This window comes from Balaenoptera acutorostrata, chromosome 16, assembly GCF_949987535.1.
Source record: "Balaenoptera acutorostrata chromosome 16, mBalAcu1.1, whole genome shotgun sequence".
NCBI classification, from domain to species: domain Eukaryota; kingdom Metazoa; phylum Chordata; class Mammalia; order Artiodactyla; family Balaenopteridae; genus Balaenoptera; species Balaenoptera acutorostrata.
This window is the reverse complement of record NC_080079.1, coordinates 1,048,235-1,063,739: the sequence shown is the minus strand read 5'-3', so window position 1 is coordinate 1,063,739 and position 15,505 is coordinate 1,048,235. Positions and strand designations below refer to the sequence as shown.

The following is a 15,505-nucleotide window of genomic DNA, read 5'->3' as shown; positions in this document are numbered from 1 at the left end:
CTCCTGGGCTGGGCGTGTGTGTAGTTCTGTGACCATCGGTGCCACGTGATCCATCCATCCTCCTGCGTTCCAGCCTGGGCTCGCTGGTCCCCCCTTTACCTCCACCTTCCCTTCCTGAATACCTGCCCTGCACACTTCAAGCTGCAGCATCAGGCGGAGGGCAGCAGCCTTCAGAGATTGTCCAACCAGCCTCCGCAATGGCAAAGGTCAAATCCCTTAATGACGTCATTCTCTAGTGGCTCGCCGCCTGACTGATAAGAGGTGTGCAGACCCTCTACCTGAGTGCTTGAGAAGTGGGGGGGGGGGCGGGGGGGGTCCAGACCCACAGAGAAATCCTGATTGGTTCGAGCCCTGGTGGTGGTCTCATTTCCCTTCTGCTGATTGGTCTAGGTAGCCAAAGCGATTCCGGCCAGATCTCAGAGGCAGTTACTGCGGGGCTTCCTTCTCCTCCCCGGGTGATGGGCGTCCGAGTGACGACTGCAACCGGGACAGCCATCCTGTGACCCCAAGAGGACGTAGGTCTGCCTGCTGCAGACGCGAAGGTATAAAACGGGAAGGACTTTCAAGTTCTTGACGCCGGATGGTCAACTTGACATGCGAGCCTTCCCGTGTGTAAGCTGCGGGCCCCCGAAGAGCCCACCGGCAGGTGCCCCGCCGCCCGCTCCGCAGAGGCGCGCGCTCGCGCATCACAACACTCCGGGCTTCGGCACACATGTCCCCTTTGTCCGGAACGCTCCACCTCTGTGTGTGTCACCGACTGCCCGGCAGAGGAAGTCGCGGGCGGCGGGCCAGCACTGCGGCTCCGGGCGGACCGCTGGAGTCTGGATGAGTGCCGCGTGCGCAGGCGCACCAGACGCATCACGCGCCCCGCGACTGCGCGCCTTCCGCGCGGCTTGGCGCCTGTGGGCCTCCGTAAGGCTGAGCGTCTCCATAGCGACCGCGTGGGGCTGGCACCTTCCACTGTTGGGCTGCGGCACTCGGCGCCCGGGGCGTGCGGGCGTGCGGGCGTGCGGGCGTGCGGGTGGGCTGGCGGGCGCTGAGAGTGAGGTGGGGCTGCGGGCCCGGGGTCGGGGTCTGGGGCACCTCGAGAGAGGCTGGGGCACCGGGTGATGAGGGGCGAGGGGCGGGCCGGTAGCGGGGGCGCATCCCGAGAGGCTGGGGGCACCGCGGGCTTGCGGGGCGCGGAGCTGCGGGGCCCCGAGGGCGGCCGGGCGCGGTGGAGAAACCGGGGAGGGCGCCGGGACCCGGAGCCGGAGCCGCCTCCCCGACCCCACGGAGCCCGCCCCGCCCGCTTTTAGGCCCTGTGGTTTGGCTCTCGGTTCTGAGGCCTTCTCCCTGTTCAGAGGTTTGCGGGAGGTTGAAGCCTCTCTCCCCCTGATTCAGAGAAAAGGACCCCAGGGGAGGCCCAGGGTCTCCAGGGAGCGCAGGCCGTCTGCGGTGGGTTCGCCCCCCACTCGTTAATTGCTTGACCTTTGGGCAGTTCCTCGCGTTCCCCACCCCTAAAATGGAGGGAGGTAGACGCACACACGTTTCCCAGGTGTTGGCTGTCGAGAGGTTTGTATCAATGTGCGAAGGCTTCTGAGCCCTGAAACATTCCAGTGTTGGTTGTTATTGCCGGATAAATTGGGAATTAAACACGGACGTGTGCCTCACCGAATAAGGTTCTGGTGAAATACAGTTCTTAAACTTTGTGTCGAGCAAAACTATTGTTGAACAAGTAAAATTCAATGTTCTCGTTTGACCGGTTCCCACCCCCCACCCCCCCCCACCCCCGCCTAATTTGGTTGCTAGCCTGACCCATCGCTGATCGCTGAGTGAAAGCGGTAATCTGAGCTGTCAGGATTCCCCGTGGAGTGGAACACTAATGGAAATGCCACAGAACCGCGGGGCAAATAAGCAAGTGCGAACTTAGGAGCCCCACTGCATTTAGGGAAGGGATACATTAGCTTGTGCACTTTGAAACCTTCTGACTTGTTTTCATCCCTAAAATAGCCATTGCATTTTCCAGGAATTAAAAGTTAAATCTTGGGACTCCATGGTGCAAAGGGAGGAGCAGAACATTTTAATCTGAACCTTCTTGCAGTCCAGTTTGTTTTACAAAAGTCAAGTTTATGATACTGATCATTAGAAACACTGGTCTTTGTAAGCCAGCACAAATCTGCCATGAGCTAGCCAGTGAGAGTGTGCCTGTGTACCTAGTTGTTGGCTGTATCTCCTCTCCCTGTCTGCAGGTGACTCCAGACCTGGGAGGATGAGCGGTGGTCCCCGGTGACGGATGGAGGGAAGCAGCTCCTGCAAGGTTCCCTGCGGCGCTGGTCAGGCTTGGAGCAAGCCTGCATCCCCCTCCAGAGACACTCACGAAGGTGTCAAGGCGGTCATCCTCTCTTCTTCAGCAATTTTAGACTTGAGTCAAAGTGGTCTTCACCATTTAGGAGAGATCTTTAAAGTTCTCAACCTCAGAGTGAGTGGGGCGCCTCTGGGGCATGGTACATATGTGCCCCATAGACGTGATTGAAGGCTCTTCTTACCTGCAGTTTTCTTTTAGAGAGAAATTCGAGAATGAGATAGAGGAGGGTTAACTTGGGGTTTTGTGCACTGCTCTGATGTCCTCTGATGTCACAGATGATGAAGACTCTGATGTCCTCTCCTGGGTTGGGGGGGGAACTTGCCAAAAACACCCTTGGTCTCTTAATCAAAACACAACACCCCTAAAATAAGTGCAGTAAAGACTGTCACCCACAGCTTTGCAGATGTCACAAGCTTGACTCTACCTGGTGCCTGGTGCCTTCACCAGGTCCGGCCCTTGCCTGCCTGAGATCTAGTGGGTCTGTCTCCTCCCGCGATTTCTAGAACAAGGTTCCATCACACAGCCTTGAGGGGCGACGGTCAGGGGCCCTCACCAGCAGTTCTCTCACTGCCCAGCAGTCACGCAATTTCCTTAAGCCTCATTTTGTCCTCACCTGGAAGATGGGAATGAGAATCTATTTATGGGTTATTAGGAGAATTAAATGATAGGCATATAAGGCACAGTGTCCTCAACATGGTACACACACCCACGCATTGCACTGTTACCCTGTTGATTGACGGTTTTGAGTGCTTTTACAAAAGCCGTGTACGTAGATTTTAAGTAGCTGCTTAGTTTGTTAACCCCAGTTGTGTTACACACCCTGTTTTTCCCATCAGGCAAGCACTGGTCTTGCAGTCTCTTTCCTTAGCACTGACCTCCATGAGTGATTACTGGGTCATCACTGGTAATTACTGGTAATGCACCGCTTTTAATGAAGCAAACGCTCTCAGCTCTGAACAAGGAACCCAACAGTGTCATGCATAAAGAAAAGAAGGAGGAAATTCCAGAGCCTTCTTCAGGCTTAATGAAGAAACTTTATAACTATTTATGCTTCTCAGAAAACGGAGACGTCAATATACATTTTACTACCATGGCAACAAATCACTGAGTGAGGTGACCACTCAGAGTCGTGGACTTTTAGGGGTTATGGGTGCACTTTGCAGCCATCGCAACGCTCTCTAGAGCCACCATCATCACCTCCAGAGACCCTTATGATCAGGGAACACAGACCCCCATCTTCACACGGCCTCACAGAACCGAGGAGGGAGGATGGGCTCGTGCGATGCACTCAAACCGGCCCCTATGGGGCGAAGGCGAATGCTAGCTTGTCTTTCTGAGATTTCCTTTTCTGGTGTTTACCAGGATCTGCGGCTTCAGCGCTGAGCCCGAGAGAGCAAGAGCCTAAAGCTGACCTGGCGGCCGGGCCAAGAGTGGCCCGGCGCGAAGGCGTCCACACGCTGTGTCCAGTCGCCACTCACTCCCCAGAGGCTGCGCCCGCCGCCAGCAGGGAGCGATGGTGCTGCGCCTTAGCTGCTTAGGGGTTGTGTTTTCAGCATATTTGTGGAGTGTGGTTTCTAGCCAGTGTTTCTCAAGTTTCCGCCATAAACTTGAAGGGACTTGGAAGGTGGTGTTGGCAGCAGAGCCGGGAGCTGAGAAACTGGTGGGGAAGGAGCAGCCTGCTGGCGCCGCGCGCCGTGCTCCGTGGGCTTTCACAGAGCAGCGCAGTCGTGCCGGCTGGTGCTTACCTGCGCTCCTGTGCGCCAGGCGCTGCTCACTTGCTGCACCTGGTACAGGCCAGGCCGCTGGAGCACAGAGAGGTTCGGGAACTTGCTTTAGGTCACACAGCTCATAGGTTTTCGAAACCTAGATTTGAACCCAGGCAGCCTGGCTTCCAGGCCAGTGCCCTTAACGTCTACACTCTGCTGCCCTGGTAAATAGAGACGCAGAAATACATACGTGTGTATAGTATATGTGATCACGTAAATCTATGCAACGTGTATCAACAGCATTAGAGAAGGGATTTCTGTGTCACCCACAATCCTGCCACACTGTGACTGTAAAATCGTACGTATCGCGGGGCGAGGGTCAGTGTGCGTGTGCTTTGTCCTCTCCGCTTCCCTACTGTCCTGTCTTATTTACGATCCGACCTAAGGGCCCACTGGGTGATGTATCAGACTTCCTGACGTGATGGTTACTGGCTGTTTTTGTGCGGCCGTTGCTACCACAGAGGACGCCAGAGCTAACTCAGTGTGTGTGTCCTTTAGTTTCCTTTCCAGTGTCTCCTTGCATGAGAACAAGGCCCGGACGTGGCTCCCACCCTCATTCTCTGGGCAGCGTGGGCCCGGGAGGGAGAATCGGACTCAGACACGCTTGGGGATGAAGTTAGATGTTAAAGGATAGTTGATGGGAGAGGTGTGATGTGCACAGTGGTGGCGTCTGAACTGCCAGCCGGGCAAGACGCCACGTCTCCAGGCCGGGAAGCCACTCTAGCAGCTGCGTGGTGAGGCCTGGCCTCGTTTTTCTGACGCTTGTGTCTCCCGTTTAAACGACTTAAGGATAAATGTTATGGGTTTTCTTTTAACTTGGTATGTATGATTGCGGTCTCTAGTGGAAATGCTTTGAGGATGTGTCATGTTTTAAAATTTAGTTGGTTGACAAAAACATTCTTTTTTTCTCCCCCTGGAAGCAATTGCACCTTCAGCAAAACGCCCTCTGCACGATTCCTAAAGACTTCTTTCAGTGACTGCCAAACCTCACCTGGCTGGACCTCCGCTCTAATAGGATCACAGCGCTTCCTTCTGGGATCGGCTGTCACAAGTGAGTTTGCATGTTTCTTTTCCCAGGTTAGGAGGTCATCGGTCATCTCCTTAAAATGCCTGAGGGCCTGTTCTTTGGCTGCCTAGCCACACCCCACCCCACTGAGTGTCGACTTTGGAGCAGAAGCGTGTAATGGGGTTTCCAAAGCCGGCTCGGAGGTGCGGTGGCTGCAGGTACCAAATGCACCTGTATGGTTATAGTTTAGGACACGTAGCACCGCAGAGCACGCTGTAGCACCGCAGCGCCTCTGCTGGATGGTCCACGCGGCTTTTGCAGCCGGTTCCATCTCTGACTCCCTCACGTGAAGCTGCCTGAAGGGTCAGAAGTACTGTCCGTGAATTAAACCAGCGGCTTTGCTCCCAAGGGCCCGTGCGTAACTGTGCTGGTTCCTGGTAAATAATGAGTCATTCTTCCTTTTTGGGAAAATCGGAAACCCCAAAGCAAGCTCTGTGGCATCCAGCCCCATTCCTGCCACTCCGATGCCGGGCGTCTCCTAGTACTCCCACTTCTAGAACTGGGGCCAAGCTGCTACCCCCTTCACCCGCCCCTCCCAGCAGCCCCAGGTCAGCCGGCACCCCCAGTCCTGGAGCCCCGTGCAGCGTGAGGCCACCGCGCTCTCCTGGCCCCTGTGCCTCAGTGCCCAGTGCTTCCATGCCGGCTTCTTAGCCTTTAGGAAACCTCACGACGTGAATTTCAGACACGCCTTTAACATTAGTGCATGCTGGGCAGAGGGAAAAGCACGTGCAAGGGCCATGAGGTGGCCGTGTCCTTGGGGACGGGAGGGGCGGCAGGGAGGCCGTGTGGTGGAACAGAGGAGGGAAGGGGCAGGAGGTGCCTGCAGAGGCAGTCGACCAGAGCTGGTAGGCGCGATCGCTAGTTTGACTTTCATCACGAAAGAGACAGGAAGTCACAGACGGTTTGAAGGGAGGGACGGGGCTTTAAGATCACTCTGAAAGGAGGGGTGAGCGTGCCGCAGCGTGGCCAGTTAGGCCGCTGCAGCCGTCCACGCAGGAGAGCCGGGGGATTCAGGTGGGATGGATGGCGTGGGAGGAACAGAGGGGTCCAAGGGTGACCCCCTTCCTGCTAGAGTCATTGCAGCCCCCGTGAAATGGCAGAGTAGAGGCGCAGAGGCCCTTCACTTGCCTGAACTACTGCTCACTGGCTTTAAAAGTTTGTTTAAAGAAGTGAGTATTTTGTCCGTGTAACAGTAAGAGAAAATCCCCGTACGCCATCCGTGCCTTTACAGGCTCTGCAGGGAAGCAGCTAGTTTCTGTTGACAAGCGGGTGTCTCCGGCAGGGTGGGGACGCCCCCGGAGCTCCCGGGCCTTCCTGGACCCACTGGGTCGGCCCCTGGTTGCCTAGAGCAGTGTCCGCAGCTCCAGCCAGCGCGTCCGCCAGCGGCAGTGTGACAGGCAGCTGTGCCTTCTCTGCTTCCACCTGGTCCCCGCCGGCGTGACCCGGGCGGCCCCAGGCGTCTCTGAGTGTGTGTCAGGGAGGCTTGGGGAGGCTCCGCTCTTCCCAGGGTCCTGGGCTGATGTGTCGAGGGCAGTTTCATGCTTCTGGTCCATGGCTGTCTTAGCAAAATGGCACTCAGTTCTGGAGAGTAATTGCTCCTCAAAGGATAAAAATAAACTAGGGCTTGTGCTCATAAGCACTATTCTTTATTCTAAAATAAATACATGGTCTCAAGTTTTGGAATTCTTTGATTTTGCCAGTCAAAGCCAGCTGCTTAATGTTGTCTAAGATATAATTTTGCATGTGATTTATAACCAGTTATATCATTAAAATTAGATCAGCTTGCTAAAGAGCTGAAACATTCATTAGAAATTTTAAGTAATTATGGGCTTATTGAAAGCCTTAAGCTTTCCAGAAAGCCTAATTAAAACAATGCCAGTGTTCCTGTTCTCCCCCCTCTCAGTGTCTTAGATGTGTAAGCTTGCTAGCAGGGAGAGAAGGTTTAAAAAGGTACATCAGTATATATGCTTCCTCAGGCAAGCAACTCCAGTCCAGAACGTAAATGTGTGGCGTTCAGTTGAAAGTCAGTGAAATGAAATAATCAGTGGTTTACTGATAGTATTTGTGAATTTATCACTTAAAAGTGTGCACAAGAATATTTTAATGTATTATTATATAAGGTGGAAAAATCCCCTGTACACTTTCAGGTTCATAGTTGGCTAACATGCCCCCCCCAAACAAACAAACAAATAGACAAACAAGTGGGCTGGAACATCCTTGGCTTTGAGAAAGGTGTGTTGGAAGGTCCAGGGTATGTGGCGGCCTGCACATCCTGTTGAAGAATCTTAGAAAAGCAAACTCTGTCCTCCTTGGCTATTTTTGTATTAGCAAAATTAAAAGGGGAGTAAACCAAAACCAATAAGTTGAAGTAACAATGTTTAACTAATTTGCCTTTGTGTTTACCAAGGAAAGTTTAATTCCCCAAGTTTACTTTTTAAAAACTTTAAATAATAGGAAAATCCAAGACAGTAAAGGGAAGGAGAATTGTCTAATCCTCAGGTAATCCGATTTTCCTTTGGAGCTGCCAGTCAAAAAGTTAAACTTAGTTTAAATGAATACTTACTAGAGCTCTCAATTCTGTGTCTGTGAAACTGTGTTTTCTCCTTTCACATCTTGGGGACTCTGGTCAGTGTGATGTTGAATTTTAATTTTTTCACCTTCCAAGGAAAATGAGACGCGAGACCGCCCCTCCCTCTGGCCGGAGCATCATTTGCTGATGGGGTCTGCTGGGGGCTGTCTGTCTGAGGAACGTTTTATGGGAAAGGAAAGCTGAGGATGTGGGTACAGGCTGGCCTGCATTCCAGGCCACTCTGCTCCGCGTTGGTCTCCCAGGGCTGCGCAGGGCATGGAGCGCACGCCCAGCGATAGAGAAGGCAGGCGGGGCTTCTCTGTCCCTCCCGGGGCTGTGAGGTCCTCCCCCGTGAGACCGCGGCTGTGTCTGCTGCAGGGCAGGTGTGCGGGGCGCCAGACTGTCCCTGGCGATTAAATAGTGCCTGGGCCCCAAGGATTCCTCAGTCTCTCCGTGAAGCCTGGGTGGAGCAGGGGAGGGGACGGGCGTCCTGCCTCTGCCTGGACGCCCAGGAGAAGGGGCCATCACACCCCTCGGCTGAAACACTGAATGAGCCAGGGCATTTGAAGTCTTTTTACACCAGATTTTAGCTGGTGATCCCTGAAAGCAACCGAGAAAGAGAAAATGATCATTAATAACGATGGAGCCCTGATGAAATGTGGAGAAACAAAAGCAGCCGAACAAAAGGGGCAAGATAGAGCTTAATGTGAACTATTTATCGTCCATCGTCATTCAATTAGTAAATTTTCATTGGACATCTTCTACCTATCTATGATATGTCTTTTGCTAAACCTTGTAAGGGATATTAATAGCTATTAAGTGACAGAAGAGATCCCTGGTCAAATACTGGGAGAAACACCCCTTCACCATGTTTCCTGGCTTTGAGACTTCAAAGAGGCCTTAGTGTGCAAATTATTCATCTCTAAGCAGAGCGGATACTCTGTCTCCCGGACATCTTTCCGTGACTGTTCTCAGCCAGGGCAATCGTGCCGCAGTGGACATGGGCATCATCTGGAGACCTTGTGGTTGTCACAGCCTGGGGAGGGGGCATCTGGTGGGGTGAGGCCAGGATGCCGCTAAACACCCACCGGGCTCAGGACGGTCCCCCCAACAAAGAACTGCCTGGTCCCGAGCGTCCGCGGTGCTGCGGCCGAGAGCCTGACCAGATGCTGAGACGTGGAGTCTATTTGCTGGTGGGGGCAGAGCGTGGGGTGAACGTGTGCACGTCTGCGTTGAAGCCGCCCCCTTAAAGAGAAGACAGATGAAGAAATTTGATGGTCATTTGATTTTCTGCTTTTTAACTTACATATTTTTTGTTTTGTTTTAAAGGCATTTGAAAACTTTGCTTTTAGAAAGAAATCCTATCAAAATGTTACCTGTGGAGCTGGGTAAGTGCTAAAACAACAAAATAAAAGGTGGTTTTAAATGTGGCCTTCTGCAGTTACCAGACCTGTAATGGAAATACAGGCCCGACCCAGCAGGGAAGGCCAGCCGATGCTTTAAATCCCTTCTACACCATCCTTCTGGCCCCTGAGATAACACGGATCCCATCGCAAGAGCTATACACGTTATACACGTTATAATGTGTATAAAGCTCTACACGTTACTGCTATAACGTGTGTCCTATATGTGAACACAGTGTACGAACAATGCAAACGCGGAGCCCTGTACCTGACGCTCAAGGAAGATCAGCATCAGGCCCTTGTGGCCCCAAGTGTGCTCCTGAGTCCACCTGCCCCCCTTCCCCCCGGCCGGCGTGATTTTTGTTCATCCTTCACTGCTTTCCTTGAAAGCTTTACCACTTACTATCCCTACACAATACATGTGTAAAGGGCCTTCCTTTCAAACGTTTTCTAAGTTGCATCATCCCTGTGTATTCTTGGTGACCTGGCGTCTAGGGGCTCAGCACGATGTCTTTCAGGTTTGTCCATGTGGATGTGGACAGCTGTCGTGTGTTCATTTCTGTTCGTTCTCCAGTGAACGGTTAGCTCCATTGCCTCCTTCCTGCCTTTTGTGCTGCTGTTTTCGTGAATTTTGCTTTTATATGTGTAGTGGATCCAGTAGAGACTCTTTAAACTGTCTTATTTATGTTTTGTCACATGGTCGCCCTTCTGGTGCTCTTCATTTCTTCTTGAGGTTTCGTGCTTCCATCTGGACTGACTGTGTTGGCCTGAAGATCTGTCTTTTGTGTTATACTGAGTCTTATTGTAATGAATTATTTCAGGATTTTAAAAGGTCATCTTTATTTTCCCTTCATTTTTGAAGGTGGTTTTAGCAGACTGTATAGGCTCCTAGACTTTAAGCATCGTGACTGCTTTAGAAATATCTTTATTGTCTTATGGACTCCATCGTCTGTCGAAAAGTCAGCAGTCTTACTGGTTTTCCCTTAGAAGTAATACATCTTTTTTCTCTTGCTGCTTTAAAAATTTTCTCTTTTTGTTTAATTTTCAGCAGTTTGTTTGTTTTTGTTTTTATAAATTTATTTATTTACTTATTATTTATTTTTGGCTGCATTGGGTCTTCGTTGCTGCACGTGGGCCTTCTCTAGTTGTGGCGAGCGGGGGCTGCTCTTCATGGTGGTGCAATGGCTTCTCTTGTGGTACGTGGGCTCTAGGCACGTGGGCTTCAGTAGTTGTGGCACGTGGGCTTAGTTGCTCCATGGCATGTGGGATCTTCCAGGACCAGGACTCAAACCCATGTCCCCTGCATTGGCAGGCGGATTCCTAACCACTGCGCCACCAGGGAAGTCCCCATTTACAGTTTTTGTGTTTTGCCGTTTTCCTTGACTTTAAAAACTATCTTTGCTGGCATTCACCCTCCTTCTGTTTGGTGTCACGATGGGTCCAGTTTGTCTCTGGCTCTAAGTCGATCGTCCACAAGCAAATTGGACAAATATGTTCATTTCTAGTCACTCCTTAGGATTTTTTAGAGCATATCTTTGCCCATTTTGTGCACTGTTTTTCTTTAAAAACACTGATCCCCAGCATGTAGCGGTCAGGACTTCGCCGTCCTGGACTCGCGTGTGCTGCGCCTGGTGCAGACACCACGTGTCCTGCTCGGCCGCCCTCGGGGGTCCCTTGGGAGGAGACCTGGGCCAGGGGTCCCGTGAGGCAGTTGCAGTCATGCCAGCACGTGACATCCAGGTGTTCACCTGGTTCACCTGTTCAGATTCCACACTCTCCTAAGAATATGAGAGAAAAGTTTTCGTTTCAGGAAACAGAGTTGTAAACCACTGACACTGAATGTATTTTTTAGAATTTAAAATTTTATTGTGTAATTAAAACCCATTGTCGGGGCTTCCCTGGTGGCGCAGTGGTTGAGAGTCTGCCTGCTAATGCAGGGGACACGGGTTCGAGCCCTGGTCTGGGAGGATCCCACATGCCGCGGAGCGGCTGGGCCCGTGAGCCACAATTGCTGAGCCTGCGCGTCTGGAGCCTGTGCCCCGCGACGGGAGGGGCCGCGATAGAGAAAGGCCCGCGCACCGCGATGAAGAGCGGTCCCCGCACCGCGATGAAGAGTGGCCCCCGCTTGCCGCAACTGGAGAAAGCCCTCGCACGAACCGAAGACCCAACACAGCCAAAAATAAATAAATAAATAAATAAGAAAATCCTTTAAAAAAAATAAATAAATAAATAAATAAATAAATAAAACCCATTGTCTTTCAACCCCAGTTGTAGTTTCTATATGTATTTATACAAGGAGGGCTATATTGGTTCAAGTACAATAGATACATAATCGACTAGAAAAAAAGGTAGAAAATAGCTAAATAAATTAGGCTGAAAGGCTGAAAATGAATTCACTCTGTACAAGAAGGTAACTTGGACAGGACAAGGCTGTTTCAATGTGTTTAAGAACACAAGGGGCTGCTGGGTCTGGAGAGCGCGCCCCAGGGCTGAGGCCAGGCTTGATGGGCGAGCCCCGCACCCTCACACCCTCACACCCTCAGCCCAGCTCCAGGCCCAGGCCACCTGGATGTCAGCACGTCTGGGTCCCTGCACGTCACGGGAAAGGAGGCCTTGTGAGGCCAGGTGACACCTGTCTGTGGGAAGCTGTGGCCCTAACGCCCGATGAGGGATCTGGCACAAATTGTGGATGAATACGTTGTGGGCCAATTTTCTCTCACGTAACTTTCCTAGAGATCAAAGTGTTTAAAAGTCAGCAAAAGCATTGCAGTAAAAAATACAGGTGTGTGGGCTGAACATCAATTAGAAGCAGATACCAGAAGGTCTGGACGGGGCAAATATCTTCATTTATATTGATTTACGTGCAGTGTGAGGGCCTGGGGCACAGGGGCCACCCCCCACCCAGCCGTCTGCGCGGGGAGTGGGCTCCAGGCTCGCGGCGTCTCGGGCGCGGAGGCGCGGTCTACTGAAGCGGCCTTTTATTCGCTGTCGGTTTCCCCAGTTAAAAAGAGGACCGTGAGCGAGCTGCCGCATCCCCTGTTGGATTCATCCGAAGAGCGTGTGCCTGACAAAGAAGCCATTCATTCTCAGGAGGCAAAGGGAACCGTGTTAACAGAAAAGGCAGGCTTTTTCCCACCTGTGGAAAACCTAGACCCGCGTGAGCGCAGAAGGTCCACCGAGCCTCCGGAGGACTGGCCGAGCGAGGAGGAGATCAGGCGCTTTTGGAAGCTGAGGCAGGAGATCGTGGGGAGCGAGCCCGCGGAGGTTCCTGAGAGCCAGCGCCTGCCGGTGGAGCTGCCCCCGGCCCTCAAGGCGGTGCTGCGCGACAAGGAGACGCGGCGACCCCGCCCAAGGCCCGTCTTCAGGTAGAAGTTGAAAGCAAAGGTGTACTCTCTTGATCTCTGCACGGCTGTAATATCATTTTGTGATTCTCTGTTAAGACATCAGGTGGACGTGTGTCCACGTCGCCATCGTTTGTTACACGGCAGATGCCAGGCCTGGTTTAGGTTAAAGTTACCCAGAAAACAGGCTCAGAGGAAGAGGTTACACGAGAGAAAAACTCAAATCCTGTGTGTGGGTGTGTGGTGTGCACACGTGTGTGGATGTGTGAATATGCAGAGAGAACGTGACCCAGTGACGTTGGGGAAGACAGCTCATACGTCGGCAAGGGCGGTGACGTCACGTCCAGGGCACAGACCATGGTTAGCGGCCACTCTGGTCTGTGGCCCTGCGGACGGCGTGAACACGCGCCCTGCGTGTCTGTGGTAAAAGTCTGTGGCGGGACAGTGAGGAAGGGCCTGTCCGAGAAGGCTGCCCTTGGGCACTACTGGAAAACAGAGTAAAGAGCTTTGATCCACGTGAAAGGTGTGCACGTGGCTACTGCACTGTTGTTTCACCTGTTCTGTAGGTTTGAAAATCTTTCAGAGTAAAACCTTGTTCAAGTGTGATTACCTGGCCGTAGCCCTGGGAGGGCTGGAGGCAGGCAGGGCAGGTCTCCCCAGCCCACAGACCCCCGGAACCAAGTTGGTACCTCGTCCAAGTCAGCGCGAGCCTTTTCCCGGCATGGCGCGGTTTCCCTGGTCCCAGGTGTAGGTCCAGCCATGGCCCGGCCTGGGGAGCAGGGTGGAGGCCCTGACGGCCGACCCCGCCTACGTCGTGGATTCTGGGGGTGGCGGCTGTCCGTGACCGTCGGGTCATCTCCATGCAGCCAGCCCGCGGCCCTGCACTCACCCTCAGGGCCATCACGGGGTTCATTGTGGTGCTCGGCTGACGACCTGGTATCATCGTAGGACGAGGACGCCCTCCTTCAAGAGCGTCCTGCCCGAGCTGGCCCCACGGCAGCAGGCCCTGGGCCGCACCGGCCTGCCGGAAGAGAGCCGGGGCCTGGCCCTCCGGGAGCTGCGGGAGAAGCAGGCCCAGCTGGAGCAGCGCAGGAGGTGAGGTGGGGGCAGGGGGGCGGCCCTGGCCTCGCCTGGCTGCTGTCCTGCTGCTCCTCGCGGGGCGTGTGGCCGGGCCGGGTGCAGGCCCGCACGTTCGCCGCCCCGTCGGCCCTGGTCCCTCCTCTGGTTCCTTGCTCTTCCTTTACCCGTCCTCTCCTGTCCATCACCCGGCCTACAGGTCTTGTTTAAGGAAAGTGGCTTAAAAATAACGTGCCAAAAAATAATAATAATAATAACGTGCCCGTCTCGGGGGTGCGCTCCTGCCTCTGCCCCGCGGGGCTGCTGCTGGCTCAGTCGGCCTCAGCGAGGGGCCAGCTCGGGCCCTGTCCTCACTGTCTCCTCTGTCCCCTCTGTCCTCCAGCCCCGCCAACTGCCTGTCTCCACCGTGCTCTGGGCCCGTGAGGCCGGCTGGCTTGGACGGCGCCCTCCACCTTCTGGTTGGGTTTGGCCAGGGGGGGCTCCGGCGGGAGGTCAGAGAGAAGCGGGGAGGGAGGGCAGGGGCCCTCTGCCCCGCCCGCCGCTCCCGTTCCTGGGTGCCAGCGGCCCCTCCGTCCCTCACCCCAGGGCCCCGGGGTGGCCGCAGCCCGTCCTCCTAGCAGGGCCCCTGCTCCGCCTTGTGAATAAACCCTCGTGAAATCACCCGCCTGAGTGTTTTCTCTCAGGGCCCTGCGGATGCAGACGGTTCGCAGAGCACGTGTTCTAATGGGCCAGCGTGGTGGTCCCGACACCAGACGTGCTTTTCAAGTCGGGTTTCATGTCCTTCAGGGAGAGGCTGGGTGACGTTAGGCCCTCAGACCTGGTCAGGGCACACGGTGTCCCTGCCCTGGGGCTGGCATCCTGACGGCAGGGGCGCAGCCAACTGACAGCGAGGCTCAGATGTGACTGCGTGGCCTGGGCCCCCGGGGCCGTGGTGGTCGCAGGCCACGCCCCAGAGTCTCCCCAGAGCGTCCCTCTGCGGGAGTCCAGGCTGCAGGGCGGGAGCGGCCCCTCACTGTGCGTCCCGACGGCCCTCTGCCCTGCATCCAGGCAGGTCCCGCTGCTGCCCGGCTGTGGAGGCTCAGCACCGCCCCCCCCCCCCCCCCGCCTTGCTAAGCACCTCTGTCTCCGAGGCTCAGCTGCCCCCGCAGCCGCCGTCCTCACCAGGCGCCTGCCGTCCTGGCTCGGGTGGGCGCCTGGCTGGGGACCTCGGGAGGCTGGGCAGGACGTGCCCCTCCCCCCAGGTCGGGCTCCCCGGTGCCCAGGGTGCCGCCCGCCTTTGCTGAGGGCGGCTCTTGAATCAAAGGGCGAGCAACAGCTCTCTCCCTGGTTTCTGTGCCAGGGGCCCCGAGACCACGTTCGGTGGCCTCCTTGGCAACAGCGTGGGGACCCCGTCCAGTGGCTTAGTCTCCGCACAGCCCCGTGGAGCACGTCACGCTTCCTGGCTACCTGTGCTCCTGCGGCTCCTGAGAACGCTGCCCTGTACCTCTTAAGGGACCTTCCAGCCCATTTCCCAAGAGGTAGCAGAGACAAAGCCAGGTCCCCTGCGCCCAGGAGCACCGCCCCTGACGTCGCATAGTCACGGTTCCATGCGGGAGCACCGGCTTGGGTTGGGGGCTCGGGAAGCAGCCTCCGGGCGAGGCGGGCTCTGCAGGGGTGCAGAGCGGGTGCCTGGCCCGCCCTTGGGCCTGGAGCCGGGGGAGCACGTAGCCAGATTCTGCCGGCACCGAGATCCTGCCTCATCGTGGAGTTAGGACAGAGGCCCTCGCAGGGCAGCGGCCAGAGCCCAGGAGGGCCCAGCTGCGGTGACCCTGGGGACCAAAGGGCCCCCGACGCAGGCAGCGGGAGAGGCCAGGGCGAGTCTGGGAATGGTGGCCAGGGTCTGGGCCCACGATGGAGGGCTCTGCTGAGAGGGGAGACCGAGGGCCAGATGTGCAGG

At 55.0% G+C, this 15,505-nt stretch overlaps 1 protein-coding gene across 1 annotated transcript in view; it reads left to right on the top strand.

Annotated features, from left to right (window-relative positions):
• Positions 1 to 970: 970 nt before the first annotated feature.
• LRRC27 (leucine rich repeat containing 27) overlaps positions 971 to 15,505 on the top strand; it is a 28,850-nt gene continuing 14,315 nt past the window's right edge. Inside the window, 6 exon segments of the mRNA XM_057530540.1 lie at positions 971 to 1,047; positions 2,232 to 2,461; positions 5,034 to 5,164; positions 9,078 to 9,136; positions 12,153 to 12,516; positions 13,441 to 13,587. Coding sequence (XP_057386523.1) covers positions 2,276 to 2,461; positions 5,034 to 5,164; positions 9,078 to 9,136; positions 12,153 to 12,516; positions 13,441 to 13,587 — 887 coding nt within the window. The 5' untranslated portion in view covers positions 971 to 1,047; positions 2,232 to 2,275.